The following is an 18,128-nucleotide window of genomic DNA, read 5'->3' on the forward strand; positions in this document are numbered from 1 at the left end:
TTGTGGCACAACTTGACTAGAAGAAGGGATCGGTTGGTAGGACATGTTCTTAGGCATCAAGGGAGGACCAATTTAGCATTGAAGGGCAGCGTGGATGGTAAAAATAGTAGAGGGAGACCAAGAGATGACTACACTAAGCAGATTCAGAAGGATGTAGGTTGCAGTAGGTACTGGGAGATGAAGCAGCTTGCACAGGATAGAGTAGCATGGAGAGCTGCATCAAACCAGTCTCAGGACTGAAGACAACAAGAAGATATTTGCATGCAGTGGGGAAGGGTAAAAAAAATTAGATATTTGGGTAGCACATGGCCCAAGCCAAAATCACAAAAATGAGTGGGTGGCCATATATGCATCTCCGCTTGTCATCAATTAGCTCATGAACAACACCGACCATTTGTATGTTGTTGTTGTTGTTGAGAAATGATGTCTTTATGCTAACTTAAGGAAAACGCAGCAGCTACTCACTGTACAAGACGTGCATGCATCCACAAAAGATAATGTTACGCATCTGGTAGAACAATGACGGTATGGTGTACTACAAATTGCTTCGCTAAGGCGTAACCATTACTGCTGACATTTACTGACAATAACTGAAATGTCTGGCAAATGCAATCCAAGAACAATGACCGGGAAGATAGTGTGATGTGATGCTACTCCACAGTAATGTCCTCCTGCATTCTGCAGGACTGAAAAGTAATACTGGAGCTGGGTTGGAAAGTCACTCCGCACCCACCTTATTCACCTGAATTTGCGACCTCAGATTTCCACGTTCTCTGCTCTCTATCAAACAGCTTTCAAGGTACTCCCTTTCCAGATGGAAACACCCTCTGAGCATGGCTCGACTAGTTCTTCACCTGATAGCCACATGATTCCTACAGTTTAATTGGAAAGTTACCCTGGCATTGGCAGACTGTTGTAAACATTGAAGAAGAATATGTCAGTGATGACTAAATCCTTGTTACGTGTATCTGTTGTGTTTAATAAGCTTAGGTACAAATGCTATGAACTTACGCAGCAACCTAATAGTATGGAGGTTAGTCCTTAATGAAGAAGAGATTGTAGAAAGTCAAACAATGGAAAATTCAGGTTGGAATGCAACAGTATTATGAAAAGGATAGTTGCTTCTCACCATATACCGGAGATGCTGAGTTGCAGATAGGCACAAACGTAGGTTGTATTTGTGTGTGAAGAAGAGGGAGGGGGAGCATATTTTTGATAAATATCTTGTTGGCTGAAAGCTGATTTTCTGACAGTTTTTTTCTTGTGCCATTCTGCAACTCGGCACCTGTGCTATATGATGAGTAGCAGCTGTCCTTTCCATAATATTGTTAGATTTTAGAAAGTGTTGCAGGTGTCACTAAGTGGAAGGAACACCTTGGCATTTTATAAGAAGCTGGAAATTTAATTAAGATATGAGGATGGTTTGAAAAGTTCTCAGAATGGAATAGAAAAAAAAGTACTTACATCACTGAAACATTTTTTTCATTTTTCAATGTAGTCTCCTTGTAGACTAATGCACTTGGTCCAACAATGTTCCAGTGCCTTGATCCCATCTCGAAAATGAGTTTCCTCCAGACTTGCAAAAGAATTGTTAATTCCAGCTATCAATTCTTCATTTGAAGTGAATCTGCGTCCACCAAGGAAAATTTTTAGTTTTGGGAAGAGATGGAAGTCTGTCAGAGCCATATCAGGTGAATAAAGTAGGTGTGACAACAATTTATACCTTAGTTCGTGTAATTTTGCCATGCCACTGGCACGTGTGGGGGCACATGTCAAGAGTCGCAGCACCCATCTTGCAGATAATATTTTCATTTCTAATTCTTCAGTTTAAATGCGATATACCTTTTCAGATGATATCTGGCAAGTGTGAGCAATTTCACGCACTTTCAATGGGCGATCCTCCACACCCATTTTGTGCACTTATGCAATGATTTCTGGAGTAGTGACACGTCTTGGCCGGCCACTGTGCGAATCATCTAAGATCTCTCGACCAAATGTAAATTCGTTCACCCACTTGGCAACAGTTGTATATGAAGATGCATTGTCCCCTAGTGTATTCTGGAAATCGGCATGAATGTCCTTTGCTTTCATACATTTCTTTACAAAGTTCTTAATCTCTGCTCGAATCTTGAATTTTCTTTTTTTTTTTTTTTTTTTTTTTTCTTCTTTCTTCCCCCCATCTTTGCAAATCACTACGTGGGAGCAACAGAGCCAAGTCGCAGCCACAGCTCTCTTTCGAGAGCATGACACCTGTTTACAGACAACAGTCCAATGAATATCACGTGAAACACTCGTTGTGCTGGTGCTGACCTCTTGTGGTGATTCCGAGAACTTTTCAAACCACCCTCGTACACCAAAGAAAGGAAGGAGTGCCTTACTTGTTGTTGGTAGACTAAGCTACATGAAGACATGTGAAAATTTGTTCAATAAAAATATTAGAATGGAGGAGGGATCATGCGCTTCCGTTATGATACAATGGTTAAATTGTGTTGAAATTATTTCAGTAATGTATGAGATCATGGAAGTAAGTGCAGTCAGCTGGTTATCACCATTCCCTACATCTACATCTATACTCCACAAAGCAAAGTCAGGTGAGGGTGGATGGTACGTTATGTATCAATGTCGCACCCCCACACTCTTCCCCATTCCATTCACAAATGACTCGTGGGAAGAAAGATTGCTGATAAGCTTTCATGTGAGGTCTGGGGTATCTCTAATTTTCCCTCCACGGTCTTGTCGCGAAATAGTGTGTACATAAAGTTCAAGAATACTTTAAATTATCGTCGACTGCGGCAGTCGCTTCCCGTATTCTCTCCCAGAGCTCTGCTACATCACATGCTAGGGCGGTACATACACCAGATCTATAATGTGTCCCCACATTAAAAAGTCACACGGAGTGAGATCTGGTGATCGGGAAGGCCCTTTCATGAAACAGCTGTCCCCTTTTGTAGCAAGGACGATCTATCGATGCGGCAGCTCCGTGTTCAGGTACCGATGAATTTCGCGATGAAAACGGGGTGGAGCCCCATCCTGCTGAAAGATGAACGGAGAGTCCGATTGCATTTGAGGCATCAGCCATTGCCCCAACATGTCCAAGTAGGAATATCCGGTGACAGTACTCTCGGCAAAGAACAATGTGGCCTGTACAGTTTTTGACGCGACACAGCACAAAGAACATTTACCTTTGGGGAATCGTGCTCAAATTCAATGCATTCATGTGGATGCTTTGAACCCCATATTCAACAATTATGCCTGTTCACTTTCCCATTAGTGTGAAAAGTGGCTTGATCGCTAAAAATTAAGCGATCAACAATGCCATCCCCATCCTCATTCAATTGTTGCAACTGCAAACAAAACTCAAAACACTTGTCTTTGTCGTCATTGAGCTTCTGCACTAGCTCCAATTTGAATGGTTTCGTGGACAGCTTCTGTCACAGGACTTTCCACACTGTCATTGGAGCAGATTCCTTTGGAGTCTTTACAAATGTCTCTCGTACGTGCTCCACATTCACTTCACTTGCACTGGGACATCTGCCTCTCTCTGTCGGGCACAAGAAACCCGTCGTAACAAATTTGTTGTGCCAGTGGTAAATGGCCTTCCATGTTGGTGGCTTCTTGCCATACTCGGTTCTAAACAATCATTGAACAGCTGTAGCACACTTGTTTTTCTCGAATTCCAACACACAGAAAGCTTGCTCTGCACCTGAACGCGCTACATTTGCAACTAGCACTGATTATCAGCAACTTACCAAACTACGCTGTGTTGGTATACATAAAAAAAAACTTTCAGGGTTTCTCTTCAAAATGACATGTATAATATCTGTCCAATGTTTGGTTCTTGTGCAATAAATAATTGAAAGTGTTCCCGGACTATATGTACACCCTGTACATGTTGTAGGAAGCAATATACTAGTAACTCTTCTAGGAATGATAATTAATTGAAACCCTCAGCTCCCGACAGGTGTTGTTGATATACGTTGATAGGGACAGCTGAAAATGTGTTCCCCGACCGGGACTTGAACCCAGGATCTCCTGCTTACATGGCAGACGCTCTATCCGTCTGAGCCACCGAGGGTACAGACGAATAGTGCGACTGCAGGGACTTATCCCTTGCACGCTTCCCGTGAGACCCACATTCCCAACTGTCCACCGTCTATATACGTAATGTACCTAATAGATATTTGCCCTTCCACTCATTACTCGCGCACACCAAGTTGTCTATTCCCATAAGAGTTCAGGCAACCTGTGCGCATTTGCACAGACGAACGTCAATGGCTGGATAGCCTTTAACTATATATATGAAGATAGTAATTGTTCTCGAAAGAACAGATACCATTGATCACCGTGCAGCTTCTCTAGAATAAATGATAATTAATTAAAACCCTTATCTGCTGACAGGTGTTGTTGATATACCTCGGTGGGGATAGCTGAAAATGTGTGTCTGCCATGAAAGCAGGAGATCCCGGGTTCGAGTCCCGGTCGGGGCACACATTTTCAGCTGTCCCCATCGAGGTATATCATCACCTGTAGGCAGCTGAAGGTTTCAAGTATCATTCATTCTAGAGAAGCTGCACAGTCATCAATGGTATCTGTTCTCTCAAGTACAATTACTATCTCCATATATATATTCTAGGAATGTACGCTCTTGGAAGTTTTGACAGTAAAGAGCACAGTGGTGCAGAATGCTTCTCTTGCAGCGTCGCTCTGGGATTAGCTGAGCATCATCTTCACTCTCTTACTAAATAAACCTTTAACGAAATGTGCTGCTCTTCTTTGAATGCCCTTGTTCTTGTGTCTTTCCTATCTGATACAGAAACCAGCCTGATGAGGTTCATCAAGTATTGGTTGAACAAGGGTTTTGTAAGCTGCCTGCGTTGTGGGTTGCCTCCATCTCCACAGGATCTTCCAATGAGTCTGTTTGGTGTCAGCCTCAGCAATAAGTTTCATGTGTTCATTCCACTTTAAACTGCTCCATACGTACATTACTAGATGTTTTATGGGAGTGATTGCATCCAGTGAGTGTTCTGCAGTTGTTCAGCCATATAGCAGTGGGTCTTCGTGCCTATTTATTTGCAATTCATTAAATTTGTTTTACGTTGAGGGTCACCTGCCAATCCCTGCACCAAGCATTGATCATTTGCAGATTGTGTTGGATTTCGATTCAATTTCCTAGTGTTGCAACATCTCTGTACACAACAGTATTTTCCATGAAAATCTTCATGGTACTTTCAACATTAGGACATTTATGTATTATACATCTGAAGGTTTCTCTCTATTGAAAATGACATGTTGTTTTCTGTTACCTAGAAAATCTTCAGTCCAATCACTCAGCTTGTCAAATATTCCATATGCTCCTGTTTTGTTGTCGAACACATTCCGGAAGCTGAGAAAATGTTTTTTTCCCCTTTAAAATTCATTTTTGTAAGTTAGTTTCTGTAGTTGTAAATTTTTATTGAGGTTGGATTCCTCTGGAAACCATGTTCTCAACTACCACAGTATTAGTGCTGTAAACAAGAAAAATGGTAGCCTCAGTTGTAAGAGATTTGAAATAATTTATTACAGCAAATTGATTTGTCACCGCATGGCCATTTTCAGTACAAAAATAAGTATTGAAGACTCGTGTAATAAAAGCACATACTAACAACTTCAACATGGCCGTCCGCAGCTTGTGGTCTAATGGCTAGCGTTGCTGCCTCTGGATCACAGAGTCCCGGGTTCGATTCCCGGCTGGTTAGGGCATTTTATCTGCCCAGGCACTGGGTGTTTGTGTTGCGCCATCATTTCAGCATCATTATTATTTGTGAACATGGCTAAAATTTGACTGTGTAAAGATTGGGACACTGTACAGGCACTGATGACCGTGCGGTTAATCAGCCCACAAACCAATCAACATCCTCCTCATCCAACGTTTATTGTGTGTTGAGATCATGTTGAAGTTATAATATGTGCTTTTATTGCACAAATTTTAAAACTAATATTTGCACTGAAGAGGGTCCTGTAGTGAATGAAATAGATTTTCTGTAATAAATGATTTCATCTCTCTTAGAATCGAGGCTGCCATTTTTTAATTTTTTTTTTTTGATACAGGAGCTATTATTATTATTGACTTTTTTTTCTCAGACTTAAGTCTGGTTAAAAATGGAACGTGACGCGGACCTCGGTCAAGCGTGACTTCCTTGTAACTGTATGGTATATGTTATATTGCATTTAGGAACTTTCGGGTCATTGAACATGTATCAATAATTACAGATTTTTGTAGTTGTATATATATATGTTTGGATGTAGAAGTATTGCATTGATGTACTGGTGGATATTGTGAGGTATGACTCCTGTAGTTGATAGTATAATTGGGATAATGTCGACTTTATCCTGATGCCACATGTCCTTGACTTCCTCAGCCAGTTGGATGTATTTTTCAATTTTTTCTCCTGTTTTCTTCTGTATATTTGTTGTGTTGGGTATGGATATTTCAATTAGTTGTGTTAATTTCTTCTTTTTATTGGTGAGTATGATGTCAGGTTTGTTATGTGGTGTTGTTTTATCTGTTATAATCGTTCTGTTCAGGTATAATTTGTATTCATCATTCTCCAGTACATTTTGTGGTGTGTACTTGTATGTGGGAACGTGTTGTTTTATTAGTTTATGTTTTATGGCAAGTTGTTGATGTATTATTTTTGCTACATTGTCATGTCTTCTGGGGTATTCTGTATTTGCTAGTATTGTACATCCGCTTGTGATGTGATCTACTGTTTCTATTTGTTGTTTGCAAAGTCTGTCTTTATCTGTTGTGGTATTGGGATCTTTAATAATATGCTTGCTGTAATATCTGGTGTTTATTATTTGATCCTGTATTGCAATCATGAATCCTTCCATCTCACTGTATATATTGCCTTTTCTTAGCCATGTGTTGGATGCGTCTTGATCGATGTGTGGCTGTGCCATGTAGTGTTTTCTTTCTCCAATTTACTTTTTTTGTATCGGTTGATGTTATGTGATCTAAAGGATTGTAGAAGTGGTTATGAAATTGCAGTGGTGTAGCCAATGTATTTATATGAGTGATTGCTTTGTGTATTTTGCTAGTTTCTGCTCGTTCTAGAAAGAATTTTCTTAAATTGTCTACATGTCCATAATGTAGGTTTTTTATGTCGATAAATCCCCTTCCTCCTTCCTTTCTGCTTAATGTGAATCTTTCAGTTGCTGAATGTATGTGATGTATTCTGTATTTGTGGCATTGTGATCGTGTAAGTGTATTGAGTGCTTCTAGGTCTGTGTTACTCCATTTCACTACTCCAAATGAGTTAGTCAATATTCGTATAGCATAAGTAATTATAGCTTTTGTCTTGTTTCTTGCTGTCAATTGTTTTCAGTATTTTTGTTAGTCTTTGTTTATATTTTTCTTTTAGTTCTTCTTTAATATTTGTATTATCTATTCCTATTTTTTGTCTGTATCCTAGATATTTATAGGCATCTGTTTTTTCCATTGCTTCTATGCAGTCGCTGTGGTTCTCCAATATGTAATCTTCTTGTTTAGTGTGTTTTCCCTTGACAATGCTATTTTTCTTACATTTGTCTGTTCCAAAAGCCATATTTATATATCATTGCTGAATACTTCTGTTATCTTTAGTAATTGGTTGAGTTGTTGATTGGTTGCTGCCAGTAGTTTTAGATCATCCATGTATAGCAAAGGTGTGATTTTGTGCGGGTATGTTCCAGTAACATTGTATCCATAATATGTATTATTTAGCATGTTGGATAGTGGGTTCAGAGCAAGACAGAACCATAAAGGACTTAATGAGTCTCCTTGGTATATTCCACACTTAATCTGTATTGGCTGTGATATGTGATTATTTGAATTTGTTTGGATATTAAGTATAGTTTTCCAATTTTTCATTTCTATGTTTAGGAACTGTATCAATTTAGGATCTACTTTGTATATTTCCAATATTTGTAGTAACCATGAATGGGGTACACTATCAAAAGCTTTTTGGTAATCAATGTATGCGTAGTGTAGCGACCTTTGTTTAGTTTTAGCTTGATATGTCACCTCTGCATCTATTATCAGTTGCTCTTTACATCCTCGAGCTCCTTTGCAACAGCCTTTTTGTTCTTCATTTATAATTTTGTTCTGTGTTGTATGTGTCATTAATTTCTGTGTAATGACTGAAGTTAATATTTTGTATATTGTTGGTAGGCATGTTATGGGGCGATATTTAGCTGGGTTTGCTGTGTCTGCTTGATCTTTAGGTTGAAGATAAGTTATTCCATGTGTAAGTGTATCAGGGAATGTGTATGGGTCTGCAATGTAACTGTTAAATAATTTAGTTAGTTGTGAATGTGTTGAGGTGAACTACTTTAGCCAGAAATTTGCTATTTTATCTTTTCCAGGGGCTTTCCAATTGTGAGTAGAATTAATTGCTTGGGTGACTTCATGTTGCAAAATTATCACTTCAGGCATTTGTGGTATCGTCTTGTATGTGTCTGTTTCTGCTTGTATCCACCGTGCATGCCTGTTATGTTGTACCAGGTTTGACCATATGTTGCTCCAGAAGTGTTCCATGTCTGTTATGTTTGGTGGATTGTCTATTTTAATGTGTGTGTTATCTATTGTCTGGTAAAATTTCTTTTGGTTTGTGTTGAATGTTTGGTTTTGTTTCCTTCCATTTTCACATTTTTTGTATCTTCTGAGTCGTTTGGCCAATGCTTGTAATTTCTGCTTCTTTTCATTTAATTGCTCTATCGCTTCTTGTTGTGAGATTTTACCTAACCTTTTTCGTTTTTTTTCTGACATTTCATTTTTTATAAATTGTGTTAGCTGTCCGATGTCTTTTCTCAGTTTTTCTATTCTGATCTGTAGCCTGTGTTGCCAAGCTGGTTTTGTGGGTTTCTTCTGTGTGTTGGTTGGTTCTGATCTCTGCCTAGTGTGTATATTTAGTGTTGTGAGTGCTCCTATATAAACCAGTAGTTGTAACTCTTCCATAGTTGTGTTTTCATTTATTTTGTTGTGTATGATTGCGTTGGTAGTTTTTATTGTTGTTTCGACTTGTGGGTTATTTGGCGGTCTATGCAAGAATGGTCTAATGTCTGTATTTGTGTCTTTGTGTTCTATATATGTCAGCTGAAATTTATCTTCTATATCTAACATGTGTGTCACTTCATGTTCTATTTGTGCTTGTTCTGGTGGCTGTCTGAAGATTTCGTTTTCCTCTGATTGTTTAAAATTGATGCGTGTTGTCCTTTGTTTGCTCTGGGATGTTTGAGTCCATTACTGTATTTTCTTCTTCTTCTGATTGCACATTATTTTGTTCCAGTATTTGTTGTACTTGTTGTTTGATGTTTTCTAATTCTGACTGGGGTGTCCTGTTATTTTTTATTACACGGATCTGATCAGCTAGTCGTTGTTCTGTTAAAAATTTTAATTCTGGGTATCTGGTAATAAATGTTGTGTATACTTGTGATCTGTATCCAGTTGTGTTGGTTCCTAGGTTTGTTGCTTGGTAATAACAGAACATGAGGTGTCGGTTAACTTCATCTGACCATCTCATCCTCTCTTTGTTTTCATTCTAGGGTGGTTGCAGGAAGCATATCCTGCAAAACACCTCTATTATTATTATTATTATTATTATTATTATTATTATTATTATTATTATTATTATTATTATTATTTGAGGTGTTAATGACAGAACTGCAATATCCTAATTGTGCCCCCAATCTTTATTTGATTGCAGTTGCATGAAACCATGGTATCACTGATGAACAGAGATTCTACTTTACAAGAGACATTGGACTTTGGTACAGCATATAATGACTTGTTCTATATACTGGATCTTGTGGCGCAAAAGAGGATGGCAAGACATGTGACACTAAGTTTACCTGAAATGTCTATCCTCGCAGGTAAGAAATGGTAACTTGGAAAAACATTGCAAATAATGATTGGTCTTTAGATTTATGTGCCAGAACTTTGTAAGAACTGTGTTCACGATGGTCTGGCTGAATTAATTTCTGCAAAATGCTGCATTTTTAATAAAATAGAACAAAGTGACACCTGTAAAATCATTAGGATGATGAAACTTTGATATGGCTTATGAAACAAAAATAATTTTCAGACGATCCTCGTTTAGAGCATCTCATTGGCATGCACTCAGATGAAACACGTGAATCTGAAAGTTCCAACAAATTCTCAAATACCTGTGAGTGGAATCAACATATGGATGCTTTACTGTCTAATAATGATCAACTGGTTCAATCATTAAGAGACCTCATTGCTGTATGGTGAGTTCCAGCAAATGTATGTTTCTATATTTCAATTGATGTCCAGTGTATAATCTTGATTTAAATAATTGAAAGAACAAAATTCATATCTTCGTGGACTGACTGACTACTATGTTACAGAATATAAAAACTGTAACATACATATTTAGAAGTATTTATTGCAGTGTCATAGTGTAATGTCAGTTTGAAACAGCAAGGTGTGAGGAAGGGACCTCCAGGAGTACGTACATCCTATTTGTTCTACACAAGTATCACACGTTATTACTCTTGCGTTTTGTTTTGGAAGTTTTGATTCGAATTCCTTTGTTCACCAGTTCGTTGTTTTCATTTCTATGAGAGGTATATGTGGCATCTTGTGTGCTCTCACTGTTCATCTCATTTACTTGTGATTGGAGTATATTCTTACAACATGACTCGTATTCTATAACCAATGTATAGTATGACAGTTTCCAAGACTACAGGAAGAGAACACACACATAATCATTAAACTGTCCAGTAGAGCTCAGATGCTGCTTACGGTTGCCACACCAGGGAAGGTTTGGGACGTTTACCATTTGTAATTTTGGTTCCAGGGTTCCCTAAATGAGTTAGACTGTGTCTGCTTTCCTAACTACTGATACAAAGACCTAACTGCAAGATGAGATCTATAGGTAGCACATTTCTCAACACTTTATTGCAGTAGACTGTGCGGAAAATGTTTCAAAGAGATCTTTTGCAGTGTATGTTAACTCTGCTGCAATCTTAAAGGTTTTGCAGTTTTTGATCCTGAATTACACATTTAATGCTCATTGCATGTATTCAATCTGTATGTGTGATAAAATAGTGGTGTTACTTTTAATCACATGTCGTGTGCTGTGTTTGACTGACAGAAGCAAACTAAGTGCCGAATTTGAATTGAAATGTATGCGAAGATAATGTGCCTTTTTTTTTTTTTTTACTCGTGCTTTTGTATAATGAAATGTGCAGATTGGTATCCCACATTAAAGATCTGTCCAAAACACATTATTTCCAGTATCGTTTGTTAAAATAGTCTCAGCAAAAGTGGCATAGGTAGCAAACTATTACCATTACAGGTATATTGTTCTGTTGGAATTACGTGTACCCTTACCTGGATCTGCACTGTTTATAGTTCTCAGTTGTTATTCAGGTATGGTCTGGATGCACAACTTACCTCACTTTCACCCTGAACCCATATTCCAAATATTTGTCTGATACACAGCACATTCTACTCATATTTTGCTATTCTGACTCACAATATGCACACTTATTTGTAAGAAAATAAAATTCTCAAGAACTCTGGTACAATACACTCAGAAGAAGAAACTTGCTAATAATGCATTTGAATCTCCCAAATGCTGTCAATGAGTGAGGAAATTCTCAGCAAGTAGCAACTAAAGGTAACAGGACATGTTTCACATGCATCTTTTATGAAGCTCTGGTTAGATGGTCCTACTTGTGTGAACATGTGCTAGTGCTTTCCGAGACATTTACAAACTTTGCATTCCTTCTCTACAGCAGATAGAATTCCCAATTGATATTGTCATTCTACTAAATTTATTCCAAACCATTGTGGCATGGTTGTGCAGCAGCCTTATAATGTGATTAATATTAAACAGTCCCGGCCCACATGTTTGTTCTCAGTGGTTTTTAAACCATCTTCTATGGTTTGCTTCCTGTTAGGTTACCATTTAACCTAATAATTCCATAACTCTCTCTCTCTCTCTCTCTCTCTCTCTCTCTCTCTCTCTCTCTCTCTCTCTTTTTCTTTCTTTCCAGCTCCACACTGGTGACATCTTCTACATGGTTGAGAAAAACCTGGGTATTTAGGAAAAACTCGGTGGATAAATTATTTATTTTTTTGCCATTTTTTTCATATTGGTAATAAAGCATCTAAATTTAAAGTCCCATGATTAAGTTATTCACAAGTCTAACCCATTCTAACTTCTGCAGAAAAGATAATTTACATGTAAAAGTTAGTTTTATTGATTACCAGCTTAGCATCTGCCGCTTCACTCACTCAGACTGTGTGCTCTGCACAGATTTTTTAAAACTGAATTTTTATGTTGTTCACAAATTGCACTAACTTCTAAACTTTTCATGCTAATTAATGCCATAGAAGCATGGTCTTTCCCAAATGTACTTCTTACCAAAAAGTGATTCTTTTAGCTGGAGTCAAAGATGGGCATTAATCATGCCTTTTGCATTCTTGTGGAGACATTTCCATAGAAATGTTCATCCCTAAAACACATTTTTTATATGTAACTGATAAGTGAAATACCAATTTTCAGATTTTTAACGTTAAAATGTTTTTTAATACAAGAAAATATTTTCTTACACACTTTTATCTCTCGTTTCATCCCCTAAGGAGTTGAATTTCCAGCAACAGTGTAACAGCTATTTTTTTTATTTCTAACTGAGAAGCCAAATTGCAGTTTTGAGATTTAGCTTAAAAATATCTTCATAATGAAATATTTGCATAAACAATCTCATTCTCTGTTTCACCACATTAGCATTGTAATTTCCAAAAACACTGTAACGCAGATTTTTTTTTTTAAAAAATGTCTATAACCAAGAAAACAAATACCAATTTTCATAGCTGTAGCTTCAAAGAAACTTCAGGAGTTCTTTAGAGCTATCTTCGAAATCGACTTAATAGCTAATATTTTCAAAAAGCTTTCCTTCTATTATGCGTGGGATTTCAAAAATCCCTTCCTAAACAATGCCTTCAGTATAAGATCGACAGTCTCTCCAGATTTAAAGATCCTGTCTTTGGCAGTTTGGTTTGGGTGTGATGAGTCATTCACAACATTGCGTTTTATATGTATGATAGATAGATTGTAATTTAGAGAGAAACCTTCAAATCATTTGTATAAAGATGTATAAGTAATAGCTAGATTCCTTACAGTTTGATGCAGGATACAAATTCATCTGTGCAAAATAGCTCAGTCAGAGCAAATTTTCAAAGGATAGAAAACCCAGGATGGAACATGGACAATATGAAAGGAGATAGTGCTACTCACCACACACAACAGGCATTGAGTGGCTGGCAACAGATGATTGCTGGGAGGACTGTTGCCAGCTTTCCATGGGAACTACTGGTGGAAACTACAGTATGATTAAAATTATGTGTTAGTTGACACTTATGGCTTTGTATCTGCTTTCCTGAAATCGGAGTGCTCAATGTCACACACATTCACTGTTGCCAAACTGCCACAGCAATTGGTTCATTTCCAAGTGCTTGTCTGGCTTTCTTTCTTGACGATGTTTTCAGATCCCGAATCCTGAGTCTGGCCCTCTTGTTTTGTATTTCAGTATACCTGATACACGAGGCGCAATTCAGCGTTACATATACAGTTTTTATAATCCCAGAGACGAGCTTATGTTAGACAAGCTTCGCATGACATTGCATGAAGCAGAATTTTCATCTATTTGCACTTGTTTTTCTTCCTATCATTCCCTTTTCATTGAAATCTGCTTGTGCTGTCTATAGCTGCAACTGAGTGCCAAACAGGACTGCTCAATGGTTGGTAATACGGCAGCTGGTGTAGGCAGTGAGAGGATGGTTTCAGATAATCAGTCAGAGAGAACTTACAATTTGCTTTTAGCACTGAAACTGAAGTTTTTCGGTCTGAGAGTTTGCTTGTAGAGGTTAACTCTAATAGCCGTGAAAAAAGTGATTGTGATTTTTGCTTCTGCTGTAGATTGTTGACTGCCACTTTGTTGGCTACATTGCAAATCACTGGGTTTTGTTTAGTTTAGGACACAAGTTTAAATTCAGGGCTGTACAATGATCCTTCTGGCGCAATTATGTCGTGTGTCACTTAAAATCGGCTGTGGACAGATCATCTCCTATTGCTGTCTTATCTCGTGCCAACCGCTTCAGACATTGCTCTACATTACACAATAACAGCATTCGAGAAGCGAGCCTGCTGTGTTTCTTTGCTGCCTGTAACAGAGCGGTAGCCGGCAACGGATGTGGCAAAACTGTAGCAGCAAGTGAGACATCAACTATTGAGTAATTGTGATCGGAGCATAGTCGTCTGTAGAGCACTGACAACATGGAGGTACTGTGTACGTGCGGAAAGCAGGTGCACCAAGTCAGTTGCAACTGTCAGTGATCTCCTCTCGCGACTCCACTGTAGTTGATTACTGTGAAATTTGGTCGATTTTCCTCACCGAACATGAATATGTATCCATCTTAAGTACTTATGTATTTGTACTTGTTATTCGTTATAGGAATTAGATAGTGTTTAGACTTAATGGACATGTTAATCTACTGACAGTCTGTTTGAAACAGTAGATGAATGTTATCAGTTTATTTAATATGTTATTCCCTTTCTAGTGAACTGACTATCCAATAAAAAATTCATGTACATGTGAGTTAATGCCTGATCTTATTTGTCCTTATTGTTACATGTGTAGCTGGATATCAGTGTCATAAGTCTCTTTCTGCCAGTGATGTCCTGTGAATCTGTGCTTGTAGTTCTTTGCTGATTGTATCACTTACATCCACTGTTTGTTGCTGTGGGTAATCAACACAAAAAGCACTTTATTTCTATATTTTAGGTGGCAACAACCATTTGAGACAGGTGTTCCAGAAGATATGGTTGTAAATGGAAAGAACATATTGCAGCATACAGCACACTGGGATCGTGTAACAGCTTTCGTGGAAAGAAAGCAAATGAAGGAATAAGTTGTGGGGAAATCATATTTGAAAATTAGGATTTACAAATTTATTTATAGATAACTTTTGTTAAGTATTAAAACAATATGAAGTTTTGTTCCTCTGTTAACTTGCAAGAACCTGGTTGAGTTATAGCTTTTTATACGTTTATCTGTGCAATATGTAAATATGTAAATTAAAATAAACTATGTAAATTAAAATAAACTACTTTCTTCATTATACTACTACATAGTAATGGTCTTTGCAATGCACCGATGCACAACTGTGATTTCATATATGTAAGTATCTGAGTATGTGGCACTGCCTGTGTATGCAACCCCCCCCCCCCCCCCCCAACCGATTATGCTCCCACCCCTCTCCGTCCATCTGTCGCCTCCACCTCGTCCATGTCTGCCCCCTCCCTTCCCTCTATGGTACATTCAGCAGCAAATGTGAATACTGTCTGCTAAATGTGTTGGTAATAGAGTTAGCAGCAAAGTAGTAATCAATTTAAACATCATCCCTGATGTGACATTTTAACTGCATGAACTGCAAAATGTACTATGTGATAACTTTTTTCGTCTCATAATTTTGTGAGGGCTGCTAGTCAGAAAAAATTGAGTAACGGTTTGAAATTTAGTATAAAGTTTGTTGCAAGTCACTAAGTACTCCCGTTGGCAAATACTGGATAGCAAGCATAGTAGCTACATATTATGTAACAAATAGTTTGGAAGTATGGATTAAACACATTGAAGATTGTATAAGCACTGTATTCGTTTCTTTCAATTTTATCAAGTAGCACAAATTGATTAACACAAGCATTTTCTCAAAAATGATAAAGTTCTAAAGTGAAAAAGTAAATACTTCCCCTAATTCACGTAAGATTCTTAAAGTCGGTAAGTATCTTGTACTGTAAACATTGTAAATAAGGCTTGTCCTTCCTCAGGATTTGAGCTATCTTGTTATCAAGTTTTATGAAATCTGTTCAGCTATTTAGTTATAATAAATTGAAACGTCATGCATGATGTGACCGTTTTTCCATCTCAATGTGTATGCCATTTTACTCCTGAACTGTAATAGGTAGGTGGTTCTTACCCACACAGCAATTGTTGCCTGACAGCAAGGGACGTGTGTACCAAATTTGGTTGAAACTGATCCAGTGGTTTAGGAGATGTGGAACATACATATGTGTATACATAAGTTTTTGTAATATGGATGGATTATCTAAAGTTTAAAACTTTAGAGGTTGTAACTTTTCCCCGTCAAATAAATTGATAGGCTCAGCAGAACAAAACTTTGAAACTCTCTGTAACTGTTTCACTAAAATTTTGGATGGTGTAAGAGCTGAAGTGCTAAACCACTTGATTTCCACAACTGTATTAAAGAGAATTTCAAATGACCATTGTTGTTTTTCTGACTACTGTGTAATATGAAAAAAATTAGTATCCTGATAAATTTTTAATTGTAATGTGAAAATAATTGGTTCAAAATGGTTCAAATGGCTCTGAGCACTATGGGACTTAACAAAATAATTGACTTTCTAATGTAATGAAACAACTGTTTAGGATAAACATGAATACAACAGTAGCGCTGGTCGATTTTGCCAATGTGGCCTCTCTGTCTGTAACAAGTAAGTATACTCACCACTTTTCAGAATTTGTAATATTAATATGGAAGTTACAAAATTTCTCAGTTTGAAAATAACAGTTAAAATAAAATTTTTTGTCATCCCTATCTCACGGTAGGCACATACCGTGGGAAGCAAGGAGGGGATATTGTTTGGTGGCCGGTATCCTCTTCTACAATACAAACTGTGCGCAAGTATTAGTTGGGTTCTTTACTCAAAAGAATAGAAAATTACTCAACTCAAGATAGTCCAGGTGTTGTGGTACAAGCTCTCCATAGTAGTCCACATTAGCCTCGCTGCTGGTGACGTGAAAGTCTGATACATACACTGCTCTGGTCACTAGGTAGAGGCTGAGCTAAGTGCATTTTCAGTGGAAAACACTATATATACTTTCACTAACGAAATATTAAATGCTCTGAGTAACTGGAAGTCACCCGTTGGGATTTTTTGTGATCTCTCAAAGGCTTTTGATTGTGTAAATCATGTAATACTTCGTGATAAGCTCAAGTGCTGTGGTATGAATGGGACAGCGCTCAAATAGTTTAAATCATACCTAACTGGAAGAGTGCAGAAAGTTGAAATAAGCAGTTCACATAATATGCAGAAAAACTGGTGGTTCCTCAAACTGGGGAACAATCAAGAATGGGGTGCCGCAAGGTTCAGTCTTGGGTCCTCTGCTGTTCTTAATATATATTAATGACTTTCCATTCTATATTCATGAAGATGCGGAGCTGATACTTTTTGCCGATGATACAAGTATAGCTATCGCACGCAACAGACAAGAATTAAGTGGTGAAATTGTAAACAATGTTTTTCAGAAAATCATGGTTCTCTGCAAATAGGCTCTAATTAAACTTTGGCAAAACATAGTACATACAGTTCCACACAGTAAATGGAATGACACCATTAATAAATATAGACTTTGATCGGAAATCTGTAGCTAAGGTAGAATATTTAAAATTTCTAGGTGTATTCATTGATGAGGGGTTGAACTAGAAAACACACACACTGAAGATCTGCTGAAACGTTTGAGTTCAGCTACTTATGCTATTAGGGTCATTGCAAATTTTGGCGATATACATCTTACCACGCCTATTTTCATTCTTTGCTTTTGTATGGCATCATATTCTGGGGTAACTCATAATTGAGTAAAAGAGTGTTCATTGCACAAAAGCGTGTAATCAGAATAATTGTTGGAGCTCATCCAAGATCATCCTGCAGACACTTACTTAAAGAGCTAGAGATCTTCACTGTAGGCTCACAATATATAATGTGTGTGTGTGTGTGTGTGTGTGTGTGTGTGTGTGTGTGTGTGTGTGTGTGTGTGTGTGTGTGTACCTGTCCTTTTTTCCCCTCTAAGGTAAGTCTTTCCGCTCCCGGGATTGGAATGACTCCTTACCCTCTCCCTTAAAACCCACATCCTTTCGTCTTTCCCTCTCCTTCCCTCTTTCCAGATGAAGCAACCGTTTGTTGCGAAAGCTTGAATTTTGTGCGTATGTTTGTGTTTGTTTGTATGTCTATCGACGTTGGGGACCTTGCTTGTACAATTAATAAGAAAAATTAGTTTTT

At 37.8% G+C, this 18,128-nt stretch overlaps 1 protein-coding gene across 1 annotated transcript in view; it reads left to right on the plus strand.

Moving 5' to 3' along the window:
- Nucleotides 1-15,125, plus strand: part of LOC126143135 (uncharacterized) — a 146,953-nt gene extending 131,828 nt beyond the window's left edge. Inside the window, exons 7-9 of the mRNA XM_049915346.1 lie at nucleotides 9,726-9,891; nucleotides 10,104-10,269; nucleotides 14,836-15,125. Of these exons, the coding sequence (XP_049771303.1) occupies nucleotides 9,726-9,891; nucleotides 10,104-10,269; nucleotides 14,836-14,962 (459 nt within the window). The 3' untranslated portion in view covers nucleotides 14,963-15,125. The remainder of the gene's footprint in view (nucleotides 1-9,725; nucleotides 9,892-10,103; nucleotides 10,270-14,835) is intronic.
- The last annotated feature ends 3,003 nt before the right edge of the window (nucleotides 15,126-18,128 follow it).

The sequence above is a fragment of the Schistocerca cancellata genome, unplaced genomic scaffold, assembly GCF_023864275.1.
Source record: "Schistocerca cancellata isolate TAMUIC-IGC-003103 unplaced genomic scaffold, iqSchCanc2.1 HiC_scaffold_782, whole genome shotgun sequence".
NCBI lineage: Eukaryota > Metazoa > Arthropoda > Insecta > Orthoptera > Acrididae > Schistocerca > Schistocerca cancellata.